Source organism: Suricata suricatta, chromosome 10 (assembly GCF_006229205.1).
Source record: "Suricata suricatta isolate VVHF042 chromosome 10, meerkat_22Aug2017_6uvM2_HiC, whole genome shotgun sequence".
In the NCBI taxonomy this organism is placed as follows: Eukaryota; Metazoa; Chordata; class Mammalia; order Carnivora; family Herpestidae; genus Suricata; species Suricata suricatta.
The window spans coordinates 121143526-121166297 of record NC_043709.1 but is presented as its reverse complement, the minus strand read 5'-3'; the positions used below and the strand labels follow the sequence as shown (position 1 = coordinate 121166297).

The window sequence follows — 22772 nt, the reverse complement described above, 5'->3', positions numbered from 1 at the left end:
GTAGACCATCCTATATTTCAAAGACCATTTATAAGAATGTCTGTTTTACTTCAAGTTGATTTGCTGTTAGTCAGGATGTTGACAATCATATTCGTCATTTTGGTCTGTGCAGACTCTATGTTGCTCTCTAAATATTGTGAAGCGCAGGAAGTATGGTTGCATAGTTTCTATGTTTTCTCATTTAATCGACTAACTGGGACGTAATGTTGGGACATGTGCATTGTCTCTCTGGTGTGGCTGCCTCACCAAGTGTTCGTTCAAGGTGATATATAACGTAGCGAGTGTATATATATCCCGAGAGCTGCCTCATGGTGTGGGATGGAGATTAATTGTACAGTCGCAGATTTGTATCGCAGATTTTCCACATCATCAAAAAGATCTTAGATTGGGAGCTATCATTTTGTTCTGTAGAGGAAAAATTTCACCTTGGCCAGTCAAGGTAACGATCAAATCCACCAATGTCTTAGCCAATTCATGACTTAGATTCAGCTCCGGTCCAATTCGGAGCTTCCTCTCCAAGCTCCTTTTCTGTCTCCGCTGAGTTGGCTCTGCCTCCAGGAAGGTGGAAACTAAGCCGTGCTGGCAAGGGCAGGGGCTAGTCCTTCCTCTTACCGTGGCCCGCCTGGCACAGCTAGCTGCTGATGCCATCAGTGAAGCTTCTCCCGACTCGGACGGTGTGCAGGTGCGGCACGTGGGCACGAGAATAGATCCCCATCTTCCTGGGGCCGCAAGGATGCCGCCTCGCCTGCCTGGACCCCAGACACCCATCTGAACGGTCCCCCCTGATCTGCCCGCTGAGCTCCTGGGGTTGGCCGCACCCACCGCTGCGCGTCACGCTTCCAGGTCACAGAGAACTCGCGTACGCGCGGGTGCCCCATCACCGTGGAGTGCGCATGTGTCAGAGGTGTACTTCCGCACCGTGTCCCTCGCCTCTCCCCTCCGCATGCGCAGAAGCGCCAGAGTCACGTGCTGGAGATTGCCCACGCGCAGAACTGCAGGCAGGAAGTGTCCGGTGCAGGCTCGCCCTGCTCTGTGCATTCCCTCCTTCTTCCCCTCGCTTCGAGCCCATAATAAACCCCTTGGTTCTTGGACGTGGGGAGCAGGGGAGATGAGAGAAACCAGCTCTACGCTGCTCCTTTCCTCTTCTCTCTCCACTTCTCTCCCTTCTCGGGTATCCAGCCTGGCTCTGATGTCACGGGAGTCGTGGTACTTTACCCAGCACACCTTCCGTCCCCGGATTCGTTAGGCTGAGACTCTTGTATCGGTGTTCTGTTCTCAGCCCAGGTCAGGTGTGGTCGGGGTGGGCGGAGGTAGGGAAGAAGATTCAGCCCTTGATAGCTTGTTGTCTCTCGTTGCCATGAGTATACCCACCAAAATTCATTTTTAATTATCTATGAAATTCAAGGTTCACAACAATTACCAGACCCAAATCAGAATAATATGGAGTCTTGGGCACTCCGTGTTTTTTCTGAGTCTTGTCCCTTCCTCTCAATTCAGCGGTCTTTAGGCTTCTCCAAAGGTAGGCACTGGACCGGTGAGGGGATGGTGTGGGGGTGACTTCATGACCTTCTGAGTGTTCAGCTGATGGTGATCCAAGGCACAGTTTCCCAGAGTGGGAAGTGAGGGGAATTGGAATCAAAAGTCAAGCAGGCATGGATGTTGACGGCAGCTTTATTTATAACTGCCCAAACTTGGAAGCAACAAAGATGTCTTTATCCAGATGATGGAATATTATTTAGCACTGAAATGAAAGGCGCTATCAGGCATGGAAGAACCTGGAATTTTCACATATTACTAATTGAAAAAAAAAAGCCAATTTGAAAAGGCTATAATTCTATGCAACATATTGGAAAAGGTAACACTATGGAGACAGCAAAAGGATCAGTAGTTGCTAGGGGTTTGGGGCTAGAGGGAGATAAATCAGTGGAGCGCAGAGGATTGGGGGCCAGTGACACTACCCTGTGTGACTCTGCAAAGGTAGATGCATCCCATTATACCTCAGTTAAAACCCATAGAGGGGCGCCTGTGTGGCTGTTTTGGTTAAGCATCCTACTCTTGATCTCAGTTCAGCTCTTGGTCTCAGGGTCGTGAGTTTAAGCTGAGGCTTGGCCTGAGTGTTGGGCATGAAGCCTACTCAAAACAAAACAAAACAAAACAAAACAAAACAAAGCAAAACAGCACAGCACAGAATGTACAAGACCAGGACCAAACTCTAATGTAAACTATACACTGAATTACAATGGTGTGTCCCTGTCCCTCACTGACTATGCCATCCTGGGTAGTGTCGCCTGTCTGAAGAACACAGCCCTCCTCAGTTCAGGGACACAGGAAGGCAGCAGGGCTCTGGCACCAGGCAGCCAAATCTTTCCCCTGTCCCACCTCTTCTTGATTATGGAGGAAAAGTTCATTCTGGGCTGATCCCTGAGGAATTCTTCCAGTTCCTTTATACCAGAACTGGCATAACAGGACCCTGTGTGCTTGGAATGAGGCTTATCTTATATTTTCTGTCCAAAGAAATATATGTGGTTACTGCAGAGACCTTCTCTGCTAGATCAACAATAGGGTTGCTTATCTATGTAGCTAAAACACATGGTGCCTCTACTGGAGAATTTGCTGATAAACAAAATGAACAAAAAATTGCCAAACTAGAAGAGGTGAAACAGGCTTCCATCAAAAAGATTCAGGGTGCAAATGATACGCAGAAGTCACAGCAGGCCTTGGGTCAAAAGCACCATTATCCTTCTGATGTCCAGAGGAATAACACTTGAGCTTACTTAACAGGAACAGCTGTTTACAGTATACAAGGAAGTAAAGAATCGTCTGGACTGTCACATTTCTGTGCAGAACATGATGCCTTAAGAGGAGCAAGAGCACATCATACACTGGGCGGAGAAGCCTGCGGTGCAGAGAGCATCTCTACACAGCAGGAAAAGGAGACAATGGCCAAGTGAGCTGCAGACCTAAAGCTGCTTGCAAAGAAGGCTCAAGTGCAGCCAGTTCTATAAATGCATCTGTCTCGATGGAGACAACTAGAAGCAATTGACCAAGGAGATGAGTCGATGTGGGAAAATCTTTCCGTATTGCAGTCTACTGAAGTTACACTTAACCTCTCCTAAAAATGAAAAGTTTGGATTTTACTTAGTGAGAAAGCTGAAACAATCTACTGGCCAGGGAGATGTTTTTCATCCTTCTTGCTCTGTATTTTGAGTTGTGCCAAGATCACTTTTGAATGAGCAGATTGCTTTTAATAAGATTTGTGGTTTGACTAAAGATGGCCAAGATATAGTTTAAATGTGTAATTGATTCTACCATCTCGCAATAAAGTGACAGTTGAAACTAAAAGGGGGGGGGGGAATGGAAGGGGAAGGGGAAAGAGGGGAGGAGGAGAAGGGGAATAGGAAAAGAAAGGGGAAGGAAGAGGAAGAGAAGGAGGAGGAGGAGGTGATGGAGACAGAGATGGAGAAGAGGAAGAGGAAAAGACGGAGAACATGTTCAAGACAAGATAAGCACATAAGAATCCAGACCAGGATCACCACAGCCATCTATCTTCATATTCAGCATACAGTACAATTAATTTATCCTTTTGTTTACTCACTCACTTAACAAATATGTATTAAGCATGTACTTATTGAATTTCTGGCAGAAGAAAAAGTAGGAAATGGCTACCACTACTGTAACTCTGACACTTCAAGCTGAAAAGGGAGAGAATATATAGCATCAAAAGGAACAGGAATCAGTTGGACAATTCATCTCTTCAGCTAAAAAGTCACCAATGTCTCTTAAAGAGAGATTCATATCCCCTCTCACAGAAATCTACTCACGGGGATGGGGGAGGGGAGTCACATCAGGCATGCCATTCACTGCATTCCAAATGGCAGTTTCTAGTTGTGTGTTAGAGTGTTTGTTATGTGTATGTTGAATGTACACATTGATTAATGTTTTAGTTTATCAGATAGTGCCAGAGACAGTGCTAATCATTTTACATGCATCAGATCCTTATTGAAACTGTAGGAGGTAGTTAAAAATATGAACTCCAGTTTTCTTAGGAGAAAACTGAAGTTCAAAGAAGTTGAGGAATTTGGCAGAATTTATAGCTAAAGAGTGGCAGATCTCAGGCATGAACACAGGTCTTTCTGACCCTAAAAAACATGTTACTGTTATCTTCTTTATTTAAAAACTTTTTTTGGTCAACGTTGAATATATACAGAAGAATACTTAAGATATACTAGTAGAGTAGAAAGATAGCAGTATAGTGAACACGTGTATTCTCACTGCTATGAGAATGAACTATTCAAAGATGAACTATTAGTAGTAGCTTCATAGCCGGTGTGTGCCCACCCCGTGCCTAGTGCCTCTTCTTCCTCCAATGTAACATCTATCCTCAAATTAATGTTTATCATTCTCCGCCGGACGGTTTTATTATTTTTTTATGTTCTTATTTTAATTCTGTTTAGTTAACATACAACGTTATATTAGTTTCAGGTTTACAATATAATGATTCATCGGTTCCGTACAACACCCAGTGCTCGTTACAAGTGCACTCCTCAATCCCCGTGACCTTTTCCACCCATCCCTCCCCTCGTAACCATCAGTTTGTTCTCTATAGTTGAGTGTGTTCATGGTTTGTTTCTCTCACTTTTTCCCCTTTGCTCATTTGTTCTGTTCTTAAATTCCACATATGAGCGAAATCCATGGTATTTGTCTTTCTCTGATTTATTTCGTTTAGCGGAATACTCTCTAGCTCCATTTGTGTTGTTGCAAATGGCAAGATTTATTTTTTTTGGCTGAATAATATTCTATTATATATATACACCACATCTTTATCCACTCATCAATTGATGGATGCTTGTGCTGCTTCCATATCTTGGCTATTGTAAAAAATACTTCTGGGGCGCCTGGGTGGCTCAGTTGGTTAAGCATCCAGCTTTGGCTCAGGTCATGATCTCATGGTTCGTGGGTTCGAGCTCCACATCAGGCTCTGTGCTGACAGCTAGCTCAGAGCCTGGGGCCTGCTTCAGATTCTGTGTCTCCCTCTCTCTCTGACTCTCCCCTGCTCACGCTGTCTCTCTCTGTCTCTCAAAAATAAATAAAAAACATTTAAAAATTTTAAAAATACTTCTATAAGCATAGGGGTGCATGTGTCCCTTCGAATTAGTATTTTTGTGTTCTTTGGGTAAATACCCAGTAGTGCAATTACTGGATCATAAGATAGTTCTATTTTTCACTTTTTAAGGAGCATCCACATGGTCTTCCACAGTGGCTGCACCAGTTTGCATTCTCATCAACAGTACATGAGCGTTCCTTTTTCTCTGCTTCCTTGCCAACACCTGCTGTTTCTTGTGTTGTTGATTTTAACCATTTTGACAGATATGAGGTGAAATCTCATTGTGTATTTTTTAAGTTTTTTAATTTATTTTGAGAAAGAGAGAGCATGTGGGAAGGGGGGTGAGTCAGAGAGAGATAGAGAATCTGAAGCAGGCTCCACACCAGTAGCATGGTGACAGATGTGGGGCTTGAACTCATGAACGGTGAGATCATGACCTGAGCTGAAATCAACTGAGCCATTCAGGTGCCCCTCTCATTTTGGCTTTGATTTGCATTTCCCTGATGGTGAATGATGATTAAACATATTTTTATGAGTTTGTTGGTCATCCCTGAAGGAAGGTTTTAATAACATCCAATTCATTAAATAGATATTAAGTTATTTAGATTTTCTCCTTATAGTAAATTTCATAATTTATGTTGTCTTTTTAGAAGAATTTTACCTTTTCACTAAATTGTCAAATTGAGTGACTAAAAGTTGTTCATAATATCTTCATATTATACACTTAAATTATCTGTAAGATCTAATGATGTCCCCTTTTTATTTCTGATACTGATCATTTGTGTTTTCTTCTTTTTTATTGATCAGTCTTGTTAAGAGTCAGTTTTATTATTTATTTCAAAGAAATCACTTTTCCTTTGTTGAATTTCTATCATATGTTTGTTTTCTTTTCATTGGTTTCTGTTGTTCACTTCATTATTTTCTTCTACTTTCTTTGTGTATGATTTGCTGTCCTTCCTAAGAAGAAAGCTGAGATGGTTTTTTTCTTCTACTATGTACATGTCAGGCTATACATTGTCCTCTAAACACTGCATGAGCGGCATCCCACAAATTATGACATGTTATATACAATCATTCAGTATAAAACATTTTCTAAGTTCTATTTTATTTCATATTTGATGCATAGGTTGTTTAGAAGTGATAAATTTTATTTCCAGGTAGTTGAAGATTTGCTAATTGTGTTTCTAGATTAATTCTACTGTGCTCAGAGTACCTACTCTGAATTATTTCAGTCTGTTAATATTTTTGATACTTTTTTTATGCTCAGTGTATGGTTAATTTTGAAAAATGATCCAAGTACAATTAAAAAGAATAGGAATTCTACCATTGGGTGCAGTGTTTTATATATTTCAATAAGGTAAAGTTTATTCACTGTGTCTTTTATATACTTATATTTTTACCACAGTTTCAACTATTGAGACAGAAGTGTTAAATTTTCCACTGTGCTTATAGATGTATTTATTTCTGTTTTAGTTCCATCAATTTTTGCTTTAAATATTTTATGACTATGTTGCTGAATAGTTACAAATTTAAAATATTAATATCTTCTTCTGAAGTTATCATTTATGTTTATCATTGCAAGCCATTCCTCTTTATCTGTAAATATGCTTCTTGGTTTAATGTCTACTTCATCTAATATTAATAAAACTATACCACTCTTTTTTCATTAAGATAGAATGGTGCATTTTTCCCAGCTTTTTTCTTTCAGCCTATTTTGTTTTTACATTGAATGTGTGTCTTTTAAGCAGTGTGGAGCTGGATTTTTAATCTGTTTTGCCATTCTTATTTATTTAATTGGCCTACTTCATTTCCTTTTTGTGAGATTACTGGTATCGTTGAGTTTGTATCTATCACTTAATACATTTTTTTTCATTTAGCCAACCTGTTTCTTTTTCTCTCCCTTTCACTTTCTTTTGGATTAATCAACTTATTTTTATTCCATGTTTTCTTTTATTGACTTGTTAGTTATTCTTTCTTTACTCTTTATGACATTTCAGTCTTCTACAAATTTCTATTTGATACTTCCCAAGAATTCTAGAATCTTAAACTCACCATAATGTACATGTGAATTTAATAGGACCATGTATGTCAATTAAACTTCAAGGGAAAAAAAAGAATTCTAGAAACTTAGAATATTTTAACTCCATTTAACCTCTTCTACATTTTCATTTTGATTCTGTATAAATGTTTAGCACCATCAGACATTACAATTATTGTTTGGTGTAGTCAGTATTCACTTACCTTCACCCACGTTTGTACTGTATCAGCTCTTCATTTCTTCCTGCTTTCAGTGTGTTTCCATCTGGGATCATTTTTCTGCTGTTGGATAAGCGCTCTTTAGTTTTTCTTTTAATACAGGTTTGCTGGCAAATAATTCTATCAGCATCTTGACCCATGAGACACACTCAATCTCTTCTAAGACCCCTCCATGTGATTGAATATTGTGATTTTTAAATGTGTTTTTAATTTTTATTTTGAGAGAGAGAGAGTGATCAAGGGAGGGGCAGAGAGAGGGGGAGACACAGAATCCGAAGCAGGCTCCAGACTCTGAGCTTCAGCACAGAGCCCAAAGTGGAGCTCAAACCTATGCGTGTGAGATCATCTCCTGAGCCGAAGTCGGATGCCCTACTAACTGAGCCACCCAGGAGCCCCAATACTGTGACTGTGTTCCTTCCTAGTAGCTAGCCAAATGTTCCAGCATACTCATTGTCTCCAGAATATGCTTTCCTGAGAGTGAATCTCCTACTTTTAGCATCCTTTGCAATCAGGATAAGCTAACAAGTTCCCAAATTTTAAAAATATATTTGTTGTGTTCAAGTACATTATCATAATTATTTTTATGCTTAATTTCTCTAATCCTAAGTCAATGGGAGCCCTCTCAAGATTGACTACTGTATTATTTTGTCATAGTCTTTGATGATTCCCTTAACAATAAAATGCGCCAGGCTCAACTTGGACATTTATTGCCTTAGATCTAGAAGTAACCATTTCTGAAAGATACCCTGGTTTGTTTTAGGGAGAAATGTTTTTAAAACTGGTTCTGTACCTTTTCAGGGCTGGAATATGTAATTTTAAAATGAAAAACATAGGGACACCTGTCTGGCTCAGTCAGTAGAGCATGCAACTCTTGATCTCAAGCTTGTGAGTTCAGCCCCCACGTTGGGTGTGGAGATAACTTAAAAATAAAATCTTTTAACAAATAAAGTAAAAATAGGGATGGCTCGGTCGGGCAAGTGGCCAACTTCGGCTCAGGTCATAATCTCACAGTTTGTGGGTTCAAGCCCCACATCAGGCTCTGTGCTGACAGCTCAGAGCCTGGAGCCTGCTTCAGATTCAGTGTCTCCCTCTCTCTCTCTGACCCTCCCCTGCTCATGTTCTGTGTCTCTGTCCCTCAAAAATAAGCAAACATAAGAAAACTTTTTTAAGTAAAAAATAAAGTAAAAATAAATAAAAATGAAAATAAAATACTGACATTGAAATGTTTTACTTGTATCTCTTTCACAATGAAAATTGTGCGTCCTGACCAGATGAACATAATATTAATTTGCTTTATCCTATGGTTTCTATGGATTTTAATTTCACTCTTTCTCTTATTTAAGCTTTCATGTTCTTAAAGATGAGATGTTTACCAGGCACACATTGTTTCGTCAGTGTGCAGTACTTGCTGATTCATCCTTCAATTATATCGTAAGTACATGTAATGTTTAGATACTGTCCGCCTCTTTGGTGATATTTGTACATGGCCTTCGGTTCTTACTTAACATTTATTGAACCCCTATTCTTATAGACTCTGGAGATAGTACATGACGGTCACTCTGCTGGATACAAAGGACATAAGACAGAGGGCCTGGCCCCAAAGAGCTCAATCTGATGTGAGATAAAGACATGTGAACAAATTGTTTCAGCGCAGTATAGTTGAGCTATAATAGAAGCAAGTGACGATTCTCAAGGTGGGGTGACATTGTCTGGACAGTAGCTGTCAGTCTGACTGTGTAGACGTGCATGGAATGTAAGGAAATCTCAAAGCTCCAGATCCAAGCATCAGTCACTTCCAAAGGGCAAAGGGAGGTAAAAGAATCGTTTCCTAATACCAAGCCGTTCAGTTTCATACTAGACGTCACCTGGAGATAAAGCTCAGTTTTAAAAGAGACTATTTTTTAACCTGTTTACTTAATGTTTTATTTGGGAGCTTCATTTATAAAGGCAAATGAAGTCCAATATAGAAACATATCCAGTAAGTTTCAAATACTGAGAAAATAAGCATGCTGTAAATGCTATTGTGCACCTGTTGGGATGCTAAGTGTTCTGGGACAAATCAGGTTTGTGGGAAGGAGCCCAAGAAATACAAAATACAGTCTCTTGCTTTAAGAGGCTTCCAATTTAAAATTAGTCTTTAAAACTATTGAATACTGAAAATAAACCATGGACTGAAGGGGGAGGGGAAGGGAGGGAAGGGGTGATGGTCATGATGGGGGGCACTTGTGGGGAGAAGCACTGGATGTATTATGGAAACCAATTTGAAAATAAACTTTTAAAAAATTAAAAAATAAAATTAGTCTTTAAAGATTTTTTTCAACAGTTTTTACTCTAAAACCGTTTTCTAAATTTAAATTCTTTTGTATAAGAGGTATTCAAGACTTTTTAAAATTTTTGTGCCATAATACACGTAACTTAAAATTTACCATCTTAACCATTTCTAAGTGTGCAGTTTAATAAAGTACGTTCACGTTGTTGGGACACCAATTTCCAGAACCCATTTTATCTTACAAAAATGAAACTTTATATTCATTAAATAATAATTCCCCATTCCCCCTTCCTCCTATTTTTGTCTGTTTTTAATTATTATTGAGTTATAGCATTTTGTTATATATTCTGGATATGTGTTTTGTCATACACACATTGCAAATATTTATTCCCATATGCAGTTCCTCCTGTTTTCAGAACAGCATATTTTGAAGATCATAAATTTTTAAATTTTTTTGGAAAATTTTAATTTTAATGAAGATCAACTTAGCTCTTTCTCTCTGTGGCAGATTGTGTTTCTTGTGGCCTTGGCTGTATCCCGCATTCCGCATATACTTACGATGGGATTTTGATCTTCCTTTCCCATTGGATGTCACTGGTCCCTGTGTTCAAATTCAGTTGACAATGTTTCTATGAATCTGTTTCTAAAATCTGTTTTGTCCCATTGGTCTATTTGTCCTTTTGCCAATACTGTAATCTCCTTAATTAATATAGCTTTGTAATAAGTCTTGAAATCAGGTAGTGCAAGTCCTTCCATTTTACTCCTCGTCTCCAAGATTGTCTTGGCAATTCTATATTCTTAACAATTCCATGTGTGTTTTAGAACCAGCAAATCAATTTCTTTAAAAAATATATCCACTAAGATTTTGATTGGGATTTTATTAAATTATATTATTTGAGTCTCTTTAGCCAGTGATTTATTTCAGAATCCAAAGTCCCAAGTGGCTACCAGATATCTAGTCTAACTAAATATAAATGACAAAGATTTCTTTTTAGGTTTTGAGGCTGTGCCCTGCAGCAAGCTAGTAGATACGGTTAGAAAGTAAAAGCTCACCATGATTGTCACTTTTTCTTCACATTATGTATCATGTTTTCTCAGCTCAGGGAGGCTCTTCATTGTCCTATCTTTGCTATGGATTATACTTTTCCTTCGTGGCCAATGAAGTTCTTGCCAACCTTGATGTCTAACTTGTGTGTTATTAATTTTGTTCCCTGTATTATCTTCTTGTCTGTGTTTTACTATCTTTGCTCAATCTTTGTATTGCTGTATCATTTTCTTTTAGTTGTGAACTTTTTAAATTTAAAAAAGCATTTTATATTTATTAAACATTTTTTAGATGATTATTCACTTTTTTAGAGAGAAAGTGAGAGAGCAGGAGAGGGACAGAGAGAGAGGGTGATACAGAATCCGAAGCAGGCTCTAGGCTCTAAGCTGTCAGCACAGAGCTTGATGTGGGGGTCGAACCCATGAAACATGAGATCATGACCTGAGCTGAAGTCGGACGCTTACCCGACCGAGCCACCCAGGCACCCCAGCTGTGAATTGATAAGTAACAGCATGATTGGATTTTAGCTTTTTTGTTTTGTTTTTTATTTTTTTTAACATTTATTTATTTTTGAGAGACAGAGAGAGACAGATCATGAGCAGGGGAGGGGCAGAGAGACGGACACACAGAATCAGAAACAGGCTCCAGGCTCCGAGCTGTCAGCACAGAGCCCGATGCAGGTCTCGAACCCACAAACTGTGAGATCATGACCTGAGCCAAAGTCGGACACTCAACCGACTGAGCCACCCAAGCACCCCTTAGTTTTTTAACTCTAACCTGACACTTATTTACATTTAATATGCAAACTGAAAAAAATAGTAATATGCAAACAAACTGTATGCATTTATCAGCATAAATGATATATATTTGGGGGGTTTTGTCAACTATTTTTTTGACTTTGGTTCTTCTCTTTGTTTCCTGACTCGTGTAATATGAATCACATTTTAGTTGCTTTTATTATCTGTATTGTAATAGTAAACTTTAATGTAAAATCAAATTACATTTCTGCAGTTACAATAACGTAACCAAACAAGTTCAAGTCTTAATGCATTCTGAGTAAAACAAGAGTTTACACATGGTTTTGTTCCAAGTTTCATTTCAGCATTAATTTCATCAGTATATTCCTCCCTTCCCTCCAGTCTGTGTTAATTTTATTCTGTCTAGAGAACTACATTATTATTATGTGATTCTTTTTATCACATAAAAGTATTTTTGATTAGTTAGCTTTTCTTTTAATTTTGGAACCATTTGAATAGCAATTACTTATACCTACTTGTTTATCTTTAACCTCACAACCTTTTTAAGATCATGACTTCTGCCCTTCTTTAGTTCTTAATCTTGATCTATTTCTTGCAAACTGGACTGTGTCTTTGAGTTTTTCTTCTTTTGTGGAAAGAACATTATCTTCACTTCGCTATGCATTGCCCTGACTGGAGCCAGCTTCATATTTGTTTGTTGCTAATTCACGTGGCTCTTCCCCCCTCCCCCTGCTTAGTGGATATTTATAAGCTATTTTCTTTAAACTTGAAATTAAACGATGTCACCATGATATGAGTTAACAAACATCATTTTATTAATTTCGCTGGAATAAAATGAGCCTCTCTCATCTAGAGATTTAAATCTTTTTTGTTTTCCACCTAAGACATGTTTCTTACGTGTACTTCTAATGATTGCATCTATGGGATTGGTTTTTGTTTCTTTTTCAGAAACACTATCATAGGTTGAAAATCTATTTTATGTCCTCCATAGTCAACATGTTGTCTTCAATGTGATGTTATTCTCCCTGTTCTTTTCCTTGGCATTTTTAGGAAACCTTTCCAGTTGGAAACCCTCATCAGAACTTCCTGAACTTGTTTTAAAAGTGCAGAGATAGTGACTGTCCTTGGCCCTCCAGGTGGCGGGGTTGGGGCATGACTGGGCAGCCTTAACCGCTCTTCCCACAGTCTAAGGCCATGGGCAGTCTCGTCCATTCCCCCCAGTGCTCCCCACAAGCAATGCCATTTTTATGTGTCCTGTGACAGGCTAAAGGTTAGGAACCACCACTTGACATAAGGATTCTATTTTGTACCATGTTCGTTTTAATCATTACTACCTCCAGTATTGACTTTAGTTCTATTATTGTGTCCTTAGCAATCTATTCATATCAAATGCAGATGTGTTTACGTTTCCATACTCTTAAGCTCTTATTTCAGTGTCGAGTTTCAGTAGAAAAGAACCTATTTTTTTCCTACTCTGAATTTTGTTGGTTTCTCTCTTATTTCTTTTTTACTGTGAAATAACCATGTGTACAAAAAGGATGAGTGAAAATACATATGTGCAATTGAAAGAATGACGATCACATGAACTCTTGTGTTCCTAGGACCCAGGCTATGTAGATGGACTAAAATTGGAGAAGCCCACTGAGCACATTCCTCTCCACGCCCTGCCAGGGGTCATTGTCCTGATGTCCTTCTTGGCAATGTTTGTCACTTTCGCTTGTGTCCCTAAGCGGTGTGTTGTTGACTTTTGCCTGTTTTTAAACCTAGAAATGAAAAAATATAATTGAAAAATTGTGGGTATTCTTCAGTGATGTGCTCCATATTCTCAACATTATGCTTTTAAGACTCATCCAGGCTGATGCTTGTGGTTGTATTCACCCACTGAGAGTGTTCTATTGCTTGAATATATGACAACTTATGTATCCATTCTGCTACTGGCCAACATTTGCGTTCATCCTCTCTTTTTTGCTGTTATGAGCACCGTCACCACAGACATTCTTTTTGTTTCACCTGACACACATAGGTAGCAGTTTTCCCAGGTTTTATAGTCATAATAGAATTGCTGGTCATAAAGTATTGGTGGGTTCAAGGCTATGGATGAGCTAATATGATTGCTACGACACAAATATACTGGCTTAAATAAGATGGAAGATGACTTCTCTTTCATGTCATAGCGATGAAAAGAGCAGTTCCGGGCAAAGGAGTGACCCATGAGGAGCAGCACTCCACAGTCATGATGACACACAGGTTTTTCCAGACATTGCTCTGGTCTTTCCTAGGATGCTGCCCTCATCTGTGTCAACAGAGCTGGTTAACTCCACGTCCATGGGTGCACACTGCCAAAGTAGGACGTCCAGGACAAGCATATAAATACTTAAGTATATGGCCCCAAAATGGCATGTATCAGTTCCACTCATATCCCACTAATCTGACCTAATTGCAAGAGACTGAGACTAAGGGGCCAAATACTCCATGAAAATATTACCAAAAGAAAAAGGGAAAAGAGATCAGAGGGACAATGAACAGTCTCTGTCATCTGAGGTAAAGCCAGATCATTTCCCAAGGTATTATTACTAATTAACACTCTAACCAGGAATGGATGGAAGTTTCTACTACTCCACATTGTCTCTACCACTGATATTGTCAGACTATAATTTTCATCAGTCTCATGATTGGGCAATTGTTTCTTCTTGTGGTTTTGTGGTGTGTGTGTGTGTGTGTGTGTGTGTGTGTGTGTGTTTGTGTGTGTGTTTGTAACTTTTTCCCATTTCTCTGACTACTAATAAATGTGATCATCTTTTCATGTGTTTATTGGCCATTCAGATTTTCTCTTTGATGAAGTGTTTGAAATTTAAGCCTTTTGTTTCTACTGAGCTCTCTTTTACTTATTTATTCATAGGAATTCTAGAAAAATTAAATAAATTACTAAAAACATGAAGCATACCAAGACTGGATCATAATGAAATATAAAATCTGAACAGAATGATTACTAGCAAGGATATTGAATCAGTAACCAAAAACCTCTCAACAACAAAAAAAGGGCACAGGACCAGATGGCTTCACTGGTGAATTCTACCAAATACTTTAAGAAGAATTAATACTAATCCTTCCCAAATTCCTCCAAAAAGTGGAAGAGGAGAGCTCTTTCTAACACATTTTATGAGGCCAGCATTATCCTTATACTGAAATCAGACGGGGATGCTACAAAAAGAAAGAAAGAAGAAAGAAAGAAAGAAAGAAAGAAAGAAAGAAAGAAAGAAAGAAAGAAAGAAAGAAAGAAAGGAAGGAAGGAAGGAAGGAAGGAAGGAAGAAAGAAAGAAAGAAAGAAAGAAAGAAAGAAAGAAAGAAAGAAAGAAAGAAAGAAAGAAAGGAAGAGAGAAAGAAAGAAAGAAAATTACAGGCCAGACATTTCCACAGATGTAAAAATCCTCAGCCAAATATTAGCAAACCAAATTCAGTAATTAAAAGAATCATTCACCATGATCAAGTGGGATTTAAGCCAGGAATGCAAGGGTGGTTTGACATCTGCAAATCAATTAGTGTGATACATCCCAGGGATAAAACTCATGTGATCATCTCAATAGATACAGAAACAGCATTCTTTTTTCTGAAGAAAATTCAACAAACATTTTTGATAAAAATTCTCAACAAAGCAGGTATGGAGGGAATGTGCCTCAGCATAATAAAGGGTATATATGACAAGCCCACAGATAACACCACACTCAATGATGAAAAGCTGAAAGCTTTTCCCCTAAGATCAGGAACAAGACAAGGATGTCCCGTCTTGCCGTTTTACTCAGTATAGTGAAGTCCTAACCAAAGTAATAGACAAAAAAAGTAATAATAATTAAAACATTAAAAAAAATTGGAAAGGAAGAAGTAAAGCTCACTATCTGCAGGTGACATGGTATTATATATAGACAACCCTAAAAACTCCATTAAAAAAGCTGTTAGAACTACTAACATTTGCAGGATACAAAATCAATACACAAAAATGTGTTGCATTATTTTACACTAATGAACCATGAAAAAGAAATTAAGAAAATTGTAAATAATACCATTTACAACTGCATCATAAAGAAAAAAAATACTTAGGAATAAATTTGACCATGAGGTGGAAGACCTGTATATTGCAAACTACAAGATTTCAGTGAAAGAAATTGATGAAGACACAAATAAAAAAAAAAAAGATATCCCATGCTCACCAGTTGGAAGTAAATAAGGGTCAAGATCTTCCATGCTCACAGGCTGGAAGGATGAAGATTGTTAAAATGTCCATACCACCCAAAGCAATACACAGATTCATTGCAATCCTTATCAAAATTCCAGTGACAGGGGCACCTGAGCGGCTCAGTCAGTTAAGTGTCCAACTCTTGATTTTAACTAAGGTCATAATATCATGACTTATGAGACTGAGCCCTTTATTTGGACTCTGCACTGACAGTGTGGAGCTTGCCTGGAATTCTCTCTCTCTCCCTCTCTCCTCTTTCTCTGCCCTTCCCCCACTTTCTCTCTCTGTCCCTGTCTTTGTCTCTCTCTCTCTCTCTCTTTCTTTCTCAAAATAAATACATAAACTTAAAAAAATATTCCAGTGACATTTTTCACATAAATAGAAGAAACAATCATCAAATTTGTAAGGAACTATAAAAGACCTCACATGGCCAAAGCAATCTTGAGAAAGAAGAACAAAGAAGGAAGCATCATGCTTCCTGATTTCTAGCCACATTACAAAACTATAGCAATTAAGACAGTATAGTATGGGCATAAAAACAGACATATAGATCATTAGAACAGAGTAAAGAGCCCAGAAATAAACCAATGCACAGATGGTAAGTTCAATTACAACAAAGAAGGCAAGAATATACATTAGGGAATGGATGGTCTCTTCAGTCAATGGTGCTGGCCAATTGAGAGGCCACATGCAAGAAAGTAAAAGTACACCACTATCTTACACCACACACAAAAATTAACTTAAAATCCATTGAAGACTTGAACAGAAGACCTGAAACCATAAAACTCCAGAAGACAATACAGGTGGTAAGCTCCTTGACATAGTTCTTTGCCATGATTTTTTGGATCTGACACCAGAAGCAAAAGCAACAATAGCAAAAATAAATAAGCGGAATTACCCCGAAGTAAAAAGTTTCTGCACATCAGAGAAAATTATCAATAAAATGGAAAGGCAACATACTTAATGGGAGGAAATAACTGGAAATCATATATCTGATAAGGGACTGATATTCAAAATATACAAAGAACTCCCCCAACTCAATGGCAAAAAACAAACAATACAATACAATTTAAAAAGTTAAGTTTATTTATTTTGAGAGAGAGAGAGAGTGAATGGGCAGGGGAGGGACAGAGAAAGAGGAAAAGAGAAGAGAAAGAATCACAAGCAGGCCCTACGCTGTCAGCAGAGTGCCACACAGGGCTCAGACTTACAAACCATGAGATCATGACCTGAGCTGAAATCAAGAGTCAAATGCTTAACTGACTGAGCCACCCAGGGGCCCCCCAAACAATATAATTTAAAGAATGGCAGATTTAAATTGATATTTTTCCAAGGATAATATTCACATGGCAAACATATACATTTAAAAAATGCTCAGCATCATTAATCATCAGGGAAATGCAAATCAAAACCACAGTGAGATATCAACTCACACCTGATAGAATGACTATTACCAAAAAGACAAGCAGTTACAAGTGTTGGTGACGTTGTAGAGAAAAGGGAATCCTCATGGATTGCTGCTGGGAATGTAAATTGGGGCAACCACTATAGAGAACAATGCGGAGGTTCCTTAAGAAATTAAATATATGAGGCACCTGGTGGCTCAGTCGGTTAGGCACCGACTCTTGACCTTAGCACAGGTCTTGACGTCAGGGTCATGAGTTCAAGCCCCTAATTGGACTCTACCCTGAATGTGAAGCCTTCTTAAAAATAAATTTAAAATGGAACCACCATTTGATCCAGCATTTCCACCTCTCAGTATTTGTCCAAAGGTAAGAAAAACAGTAATTCGAAAATTTTATACACCTCTGTTCATTGCAGCATTATTTATAATGGCTAATATATGGAAACAGTATATTGTTTATCAACAGATAAATGGCTGAAGAAATTTTGATGAATGTATACAAAGAAATATCATTCAGCCAAAAACAAGAATGAAATCTTGCCATTTGCAATACGTGGATGGGCCTTGAGAGCATTATGCTAAGTAAAATAAGTCAGCCAAAGAAAGATAAATACCACACAATCTCCCTAATATGTAGGATCTAAACAAACAAAAACCAAGCTTATAGGTACAGAGAACAGACTAGTGGTTGCAAGAGGCAGGGGTGGAGTGTGGGAGAAAGGAGTGAACTGGGTTTTTTTAGGTTAAAAAATTTCAATTAAAAAAGTTCTAAATATTCTACTTTATGTTAACAACTGGAATTTAAATTAAACACTTTAAAAAGTTTATTATGAATAAAAAATTTCTTAAGAAACTTTATATAATTTGGAAGCTAATCATTTGTCAGTTATATGCATTGCAAATGTCTTCTTTCAGTTTTGGATAGTATTTTGTTATCTTTTCATAAACAGATGTTCTTAATCTTGATGTTAATTTAATAATATTTCCCTTTTTGCCTTTACATTTTTTTCTGCCTTAAGAAGCCCTTACCTAATCTTTAGTCACAAATATATTCTTTATGATATTTACATTTTTCCCTTTTTGCCTTCCATATTTAGGAGCTTAATACACCTAGAATTGATAATGTGTAGAGAGGTAGATGTCTGATTTCATTTTCTTTTAATACAGACAATCAACTGAACCAGCACCATTTATTGAAAAGTCCATCTTTTCCCTGGATACATAATTCCATCTGCCAAATATATATATATAAGGGTTCATATACATAAGAGTCTGTTTCTGTCTTTCTGTTCTGTTCTACTTTTCTGTTTGTCTATTCTTGCACTAACATGACACTAATTTAATATCTCTTTATTACTATGTCTTTTTCTAGAAAGGCAAATGCCCCTACCTTGGTGTTGATCTTTGCATTTCCATATAAAATGTAGAATCAGATTGTTAATATTCACAGCAAAAAAACAAAAACATAAGAAACAAAACAAAAATTCAACTGGGATTTTGACTAGAAGTGCATTAAATCTAGATCAGTTTGGATACAATTGACATCTTTATGGTACTGAATCTTCTAATTTATAAACGTGTTATTTCTTTAGGCTTCATTTTTGGTAGTTTTATAATCTTCTCCACAGAAGTTTTAGAATTATTTTCCTTAAGAGAGAGTATGACTGGGTAGAGGGACAGAGGGAGAGAGAGAGAGAGAAAGAGAGAGAGAGAGAGAGAGAGAGAGAGAGAGAGAGAGAGAGAATCTTAAGCAGGCTCCACGCTCAGTGCAGAGCCCAATGCAGGGCTTGATCCCATGACCCTGGGATCATGACCTGAGCCAAAAGAAAAGTCAGACACTCAACTGACTGAGCCACCCAGGCACCCCTACAAAATTGTTTTTTAATTTAATGTTAAGTGTCTTGTATTTTTATGCTACTCTATTGTAATGGATGAGTTGAATATCTATTCATGTAATTTGTATCAATTTTTGCTTTATATAATTTGAAACTGTGTTATTAGATGCTTAATACTTTAGAATTATATCTTCTTGGTAAATTGAGCATTTTGCCATTATTTTGTGACCTCTTTATCACCACAAATGTTTTTTGCCTTGAAATCTGTTTTGGCTTTATTGTATTACAGCTGCCTCACTTTCTGTGGGTCATTATTTTCATGGTGTCTTTCTCTATCCTATCATTTTCAACCTCTTATATGTTTATTCTTTGGTTGTAACTCTTTTAAGCAGCATATAACTAATGTTAGAATTTGTTCTTAATCTGGATTGATAATCTTTGTCTTTTAACTGGAGCATTTGGTCCATTTAAATTGATTGTAATCATTGATGCATTTGGATCTATTTCTATCTTATTTTGTGTTTTTTTTATCTGACCTTATTTTCCATATTTTTCTCCTTGCATTTTTTCTTTCTTTAAGGAATACACATTTAATTTTTTAATAATTAATATTAAGACATTTAAAAATATAATTTATTGTCAAATTGGCCAACATACATCGTGTACAGTGTGCTCTTGGTTTTGGGGGTAGATTCCCATGATTCATCACTTACATACAACACCCAGTGCTCATCCCAACAAGTGGCCTCCTCAATACCCATCACCCATTTTCCCCTCTCCCCCACCCCCTCATCAACCCTCAGTTTCTTCTGTGTATTTAAGAGTCTCTTATGGTTTGCCTCCTCCCTCTCTGTACCTATTTTTTCCCCTTCCTTTCCCTCATGGTCATCTGTTAAGTTTCTCAAGTTCCGCATATGAGTGAAAACATGATATCTGTCTTTCTCTGACCTACTTGTTTTACTTAGCACAACACCCTCCAGTTCCATCCACATTGCTGCAAATGGCGTGATATCATTCTTTCTCATTGCCACACAGTATTCCATTGTATATATAAGCCACATGTTCTTTATCCATTCATCAGTTAATGGACATTTGGGCTCTTTCCTAATTTGGCTATTGTTGAAAGCACTGCCATAAACATTGAGGTACATGTGCCCCAATGAATCAGCACTCCTGTATCCTTTGGATAAATTCCCAGTAATGCTATTGCTGGGTGGTATGATAGTTCTATTTTTAAGCATTTTTTTCATTTTCAAGCTTTATTTATTTATTTTGAGAAAGACAGAGACAGCACGAATGAGAGAGGGGCAGAGAGAGAAGTAGAGAGTGAAAATCACAAGCAGGCTCCATGCTGCCAACCTTATGTGGGGCTTGAACCCACAAAGCCGTGAATTCATGACCTGGTCTGAAGCCAAGAGTCAGAAGCTTAACCAAATGAGCCACCCAGGTGCCCTTCCTTCTCACATTCTTATGAATTGATTAATTTTTTTCTCATATGTCATGTGGGAAGTTCTAAACTCTTATCAGAAAAAATCCAAATCTATATCTTTACCATCCTCAGTAAAGACTTCTTTAACCAATTAAATTTAAATCACCACCACTGTCAGTTTATTATGCTATTATGTCATATATTTTAGTTGTATCTAGTTTCTTGTATCCTCATAACATATTATTATTATAGGCTTATTTGGTCAGTATTTATTTGAGTTTACTTATGTACTTACCACTTTCTTTAATCACAATTCTTTCTTACATATCAGACCTTTCATCTGGGACCTCTTTCCTTATGTATGAAGTACACTCATTAGGATTTTCTTTAAAAAGTACTTTTTATGTTTACTTATTTTTGAGAGAGGAAGAAAAACAGCATGTGAGTGGGAGAGGGGCAGAAAAAAAGGGAGACACAGAATCCAAAGCAGGCTCCAGGCTCTGAGCTGTTGGCACAGAGCCTGATGCGAGGCTTGAACTCATGAACCATGAGATTATGACCTGACCCAAAGTCAGACCCTTAACCAACTGAGCCACCCAGGCACACCTCATTTAGAATTTTCTTAAGTGGGGATCTGCTCGTGGCTAACAGTCTCAGTTTTCACTTCATGGAAAATGTTTATTTTTGCCTGTTATTAAAAGATACTTTTGCTAGGTATAAGATTTTAGGTGGATGATAGTTTCTCTTTGCAAGTGGAGTATATCATTCCACTCTCTCCTAGATTTCATTGTTAGTAGAGAATTTTGCTCTTTGTTTTTTTTAAGTGAGAGAGAAAGAATACGGAGGGGCAGAGAGAGTAGGGGACAGAGAGTATAAAGCAGGCTCTGTGCTGACAGCAGAGAGCCTGACATGGGGCTCGAACTCACAGTCCACGAGATTGTGACCTGAGCCAAAATTAGATACTTAACCCAGTGAGCTACCCAGGCCCCCTGGGAATTTTGCTCTTTTTAACTCTGGTTTCCTTAATGCTAATCTGTTTTTTGTCTTTTACTACGTTTAAGCTCTCTTTTTCTTTAATGTTCTACAGTTTTACCTTGATATGTCTAGTTGTAGATTTCTTTTGTTTATTCTGTTTGAGATTCAGTATGCTTCTTGAAAGTGGAAATTGGTTTCTTTCATTATTTTTGAAAAGTTTTCAGTCACTGGTTATATTTTGCCTTAACTCTACTTTTCCTTTTGAAACTCTGATTAAATATATGTTATATCTTGTCCTTCTAACCTCTATATTCCATATTTTTTAATATTTGACCCAACTTTGAGCTGCATTCTAAATAGTATATCCCATTCTATTTTTCAATGTATACATATGTATATATTTTTGTTAAAATTCTCCTCTGAAATTTAATTTCACTTATTATGTTTACATTTTTAAGAAATGCACAAATAAATATTGTTTGGTTTGTTTTTCAATTATGTTTACTATTGATCATCAAGCTTCTTGTTTTATTTCTTGAAATATATCATACATATTGATTTTATATTCTATGACTAAAAATTCCTGTGTCTGAAGATTTAAGAAGGTCTAATTCTACTCTTTCATTTCTGCTGGCAGCCACTTATGATATATGTAAAGATTTTTGATGATGAGCTGTTCACTTTCCTTGGTGCCTTATTTACAAAAAAAAAAAAATTGAAGTCTGAGCTGAAGAGGAATTCTTGCACTAAAGATTTTAATGTGCTTCTCTCAATCTCCATGAGCACCATCAGTATAATATTCCACTAAATTAAATGCTTTTAGCTTATGGTGTTCAGACCCCAGGTGTGACTTCAACATACAAACAACATGGACCAGATTAGGAATTTTCAGGGAATATTTGCAAATTTTCCTTGTAAACTGCTTGGGAGAACCTTACTTGAAGTTGTATTGAACCCTTACTCTGGTTATAGCCTTGTGGTCCCAAATTTATAGTGGAGTGGGCACTTGCGACTACACATCTTAGGCAGACCTTAGGGTCCAGAGTCGTAGGACCCTTTGACCACTCTTGCATTCATTCAGTAAGTTTGATGAATGCCTTCAAGGTGAATGGGAGTTCCAGGATGGAAGGCTTGAGTTTCCACCTTCCCTTAGTCTGAGATACAAACATTCTTGGTTTTGTTTGTTTTTTTCATCATCTTACGACTACATTTAAGAATTTAAGAAGTGGACATTTTATCTGGATTTCAATGCTGCTCTTATATTTTAATCACCAGTAATCTTTCCATGTCATATCCATAATTCCTTTGCATTTTGTCTTACTGGATTCTTTTCCAAAGACTGCTGCCTACATTTCCTAGAGTCCATTTATTCTTTTTTTTTATTGTTTTATTTATTATTGAGACAGAGAGAAACAGAGCATGAACGGGGGAGGGTCAGAGAGAGAGGGAGACACAGAATCCGAAG

General features: G+C 37.6%; 1 protein-coding gene and 1 pseudogene across 1 annotated transcript in view; both read left to right on the top strand.

Moving 5' to 3' along the window:
- C10H10orf67 (chromosome 10 C10orf67 homolog) overlaps positions 1-22772 on the top strand; it is a 155439-nt gene that overhangs the window by 104769 nt on the left and 27898 nt on the right. The window contains 1 exon segment of the mRNA XM_029955583.1: positions 8704-8791. Coding sequence (XP_029811443.1) covers positions 8704-8791 — 88 coding nt within the window.
- On the top strand, positions 1864-3005 carry LOC115303951 (annotated as a pseudogene).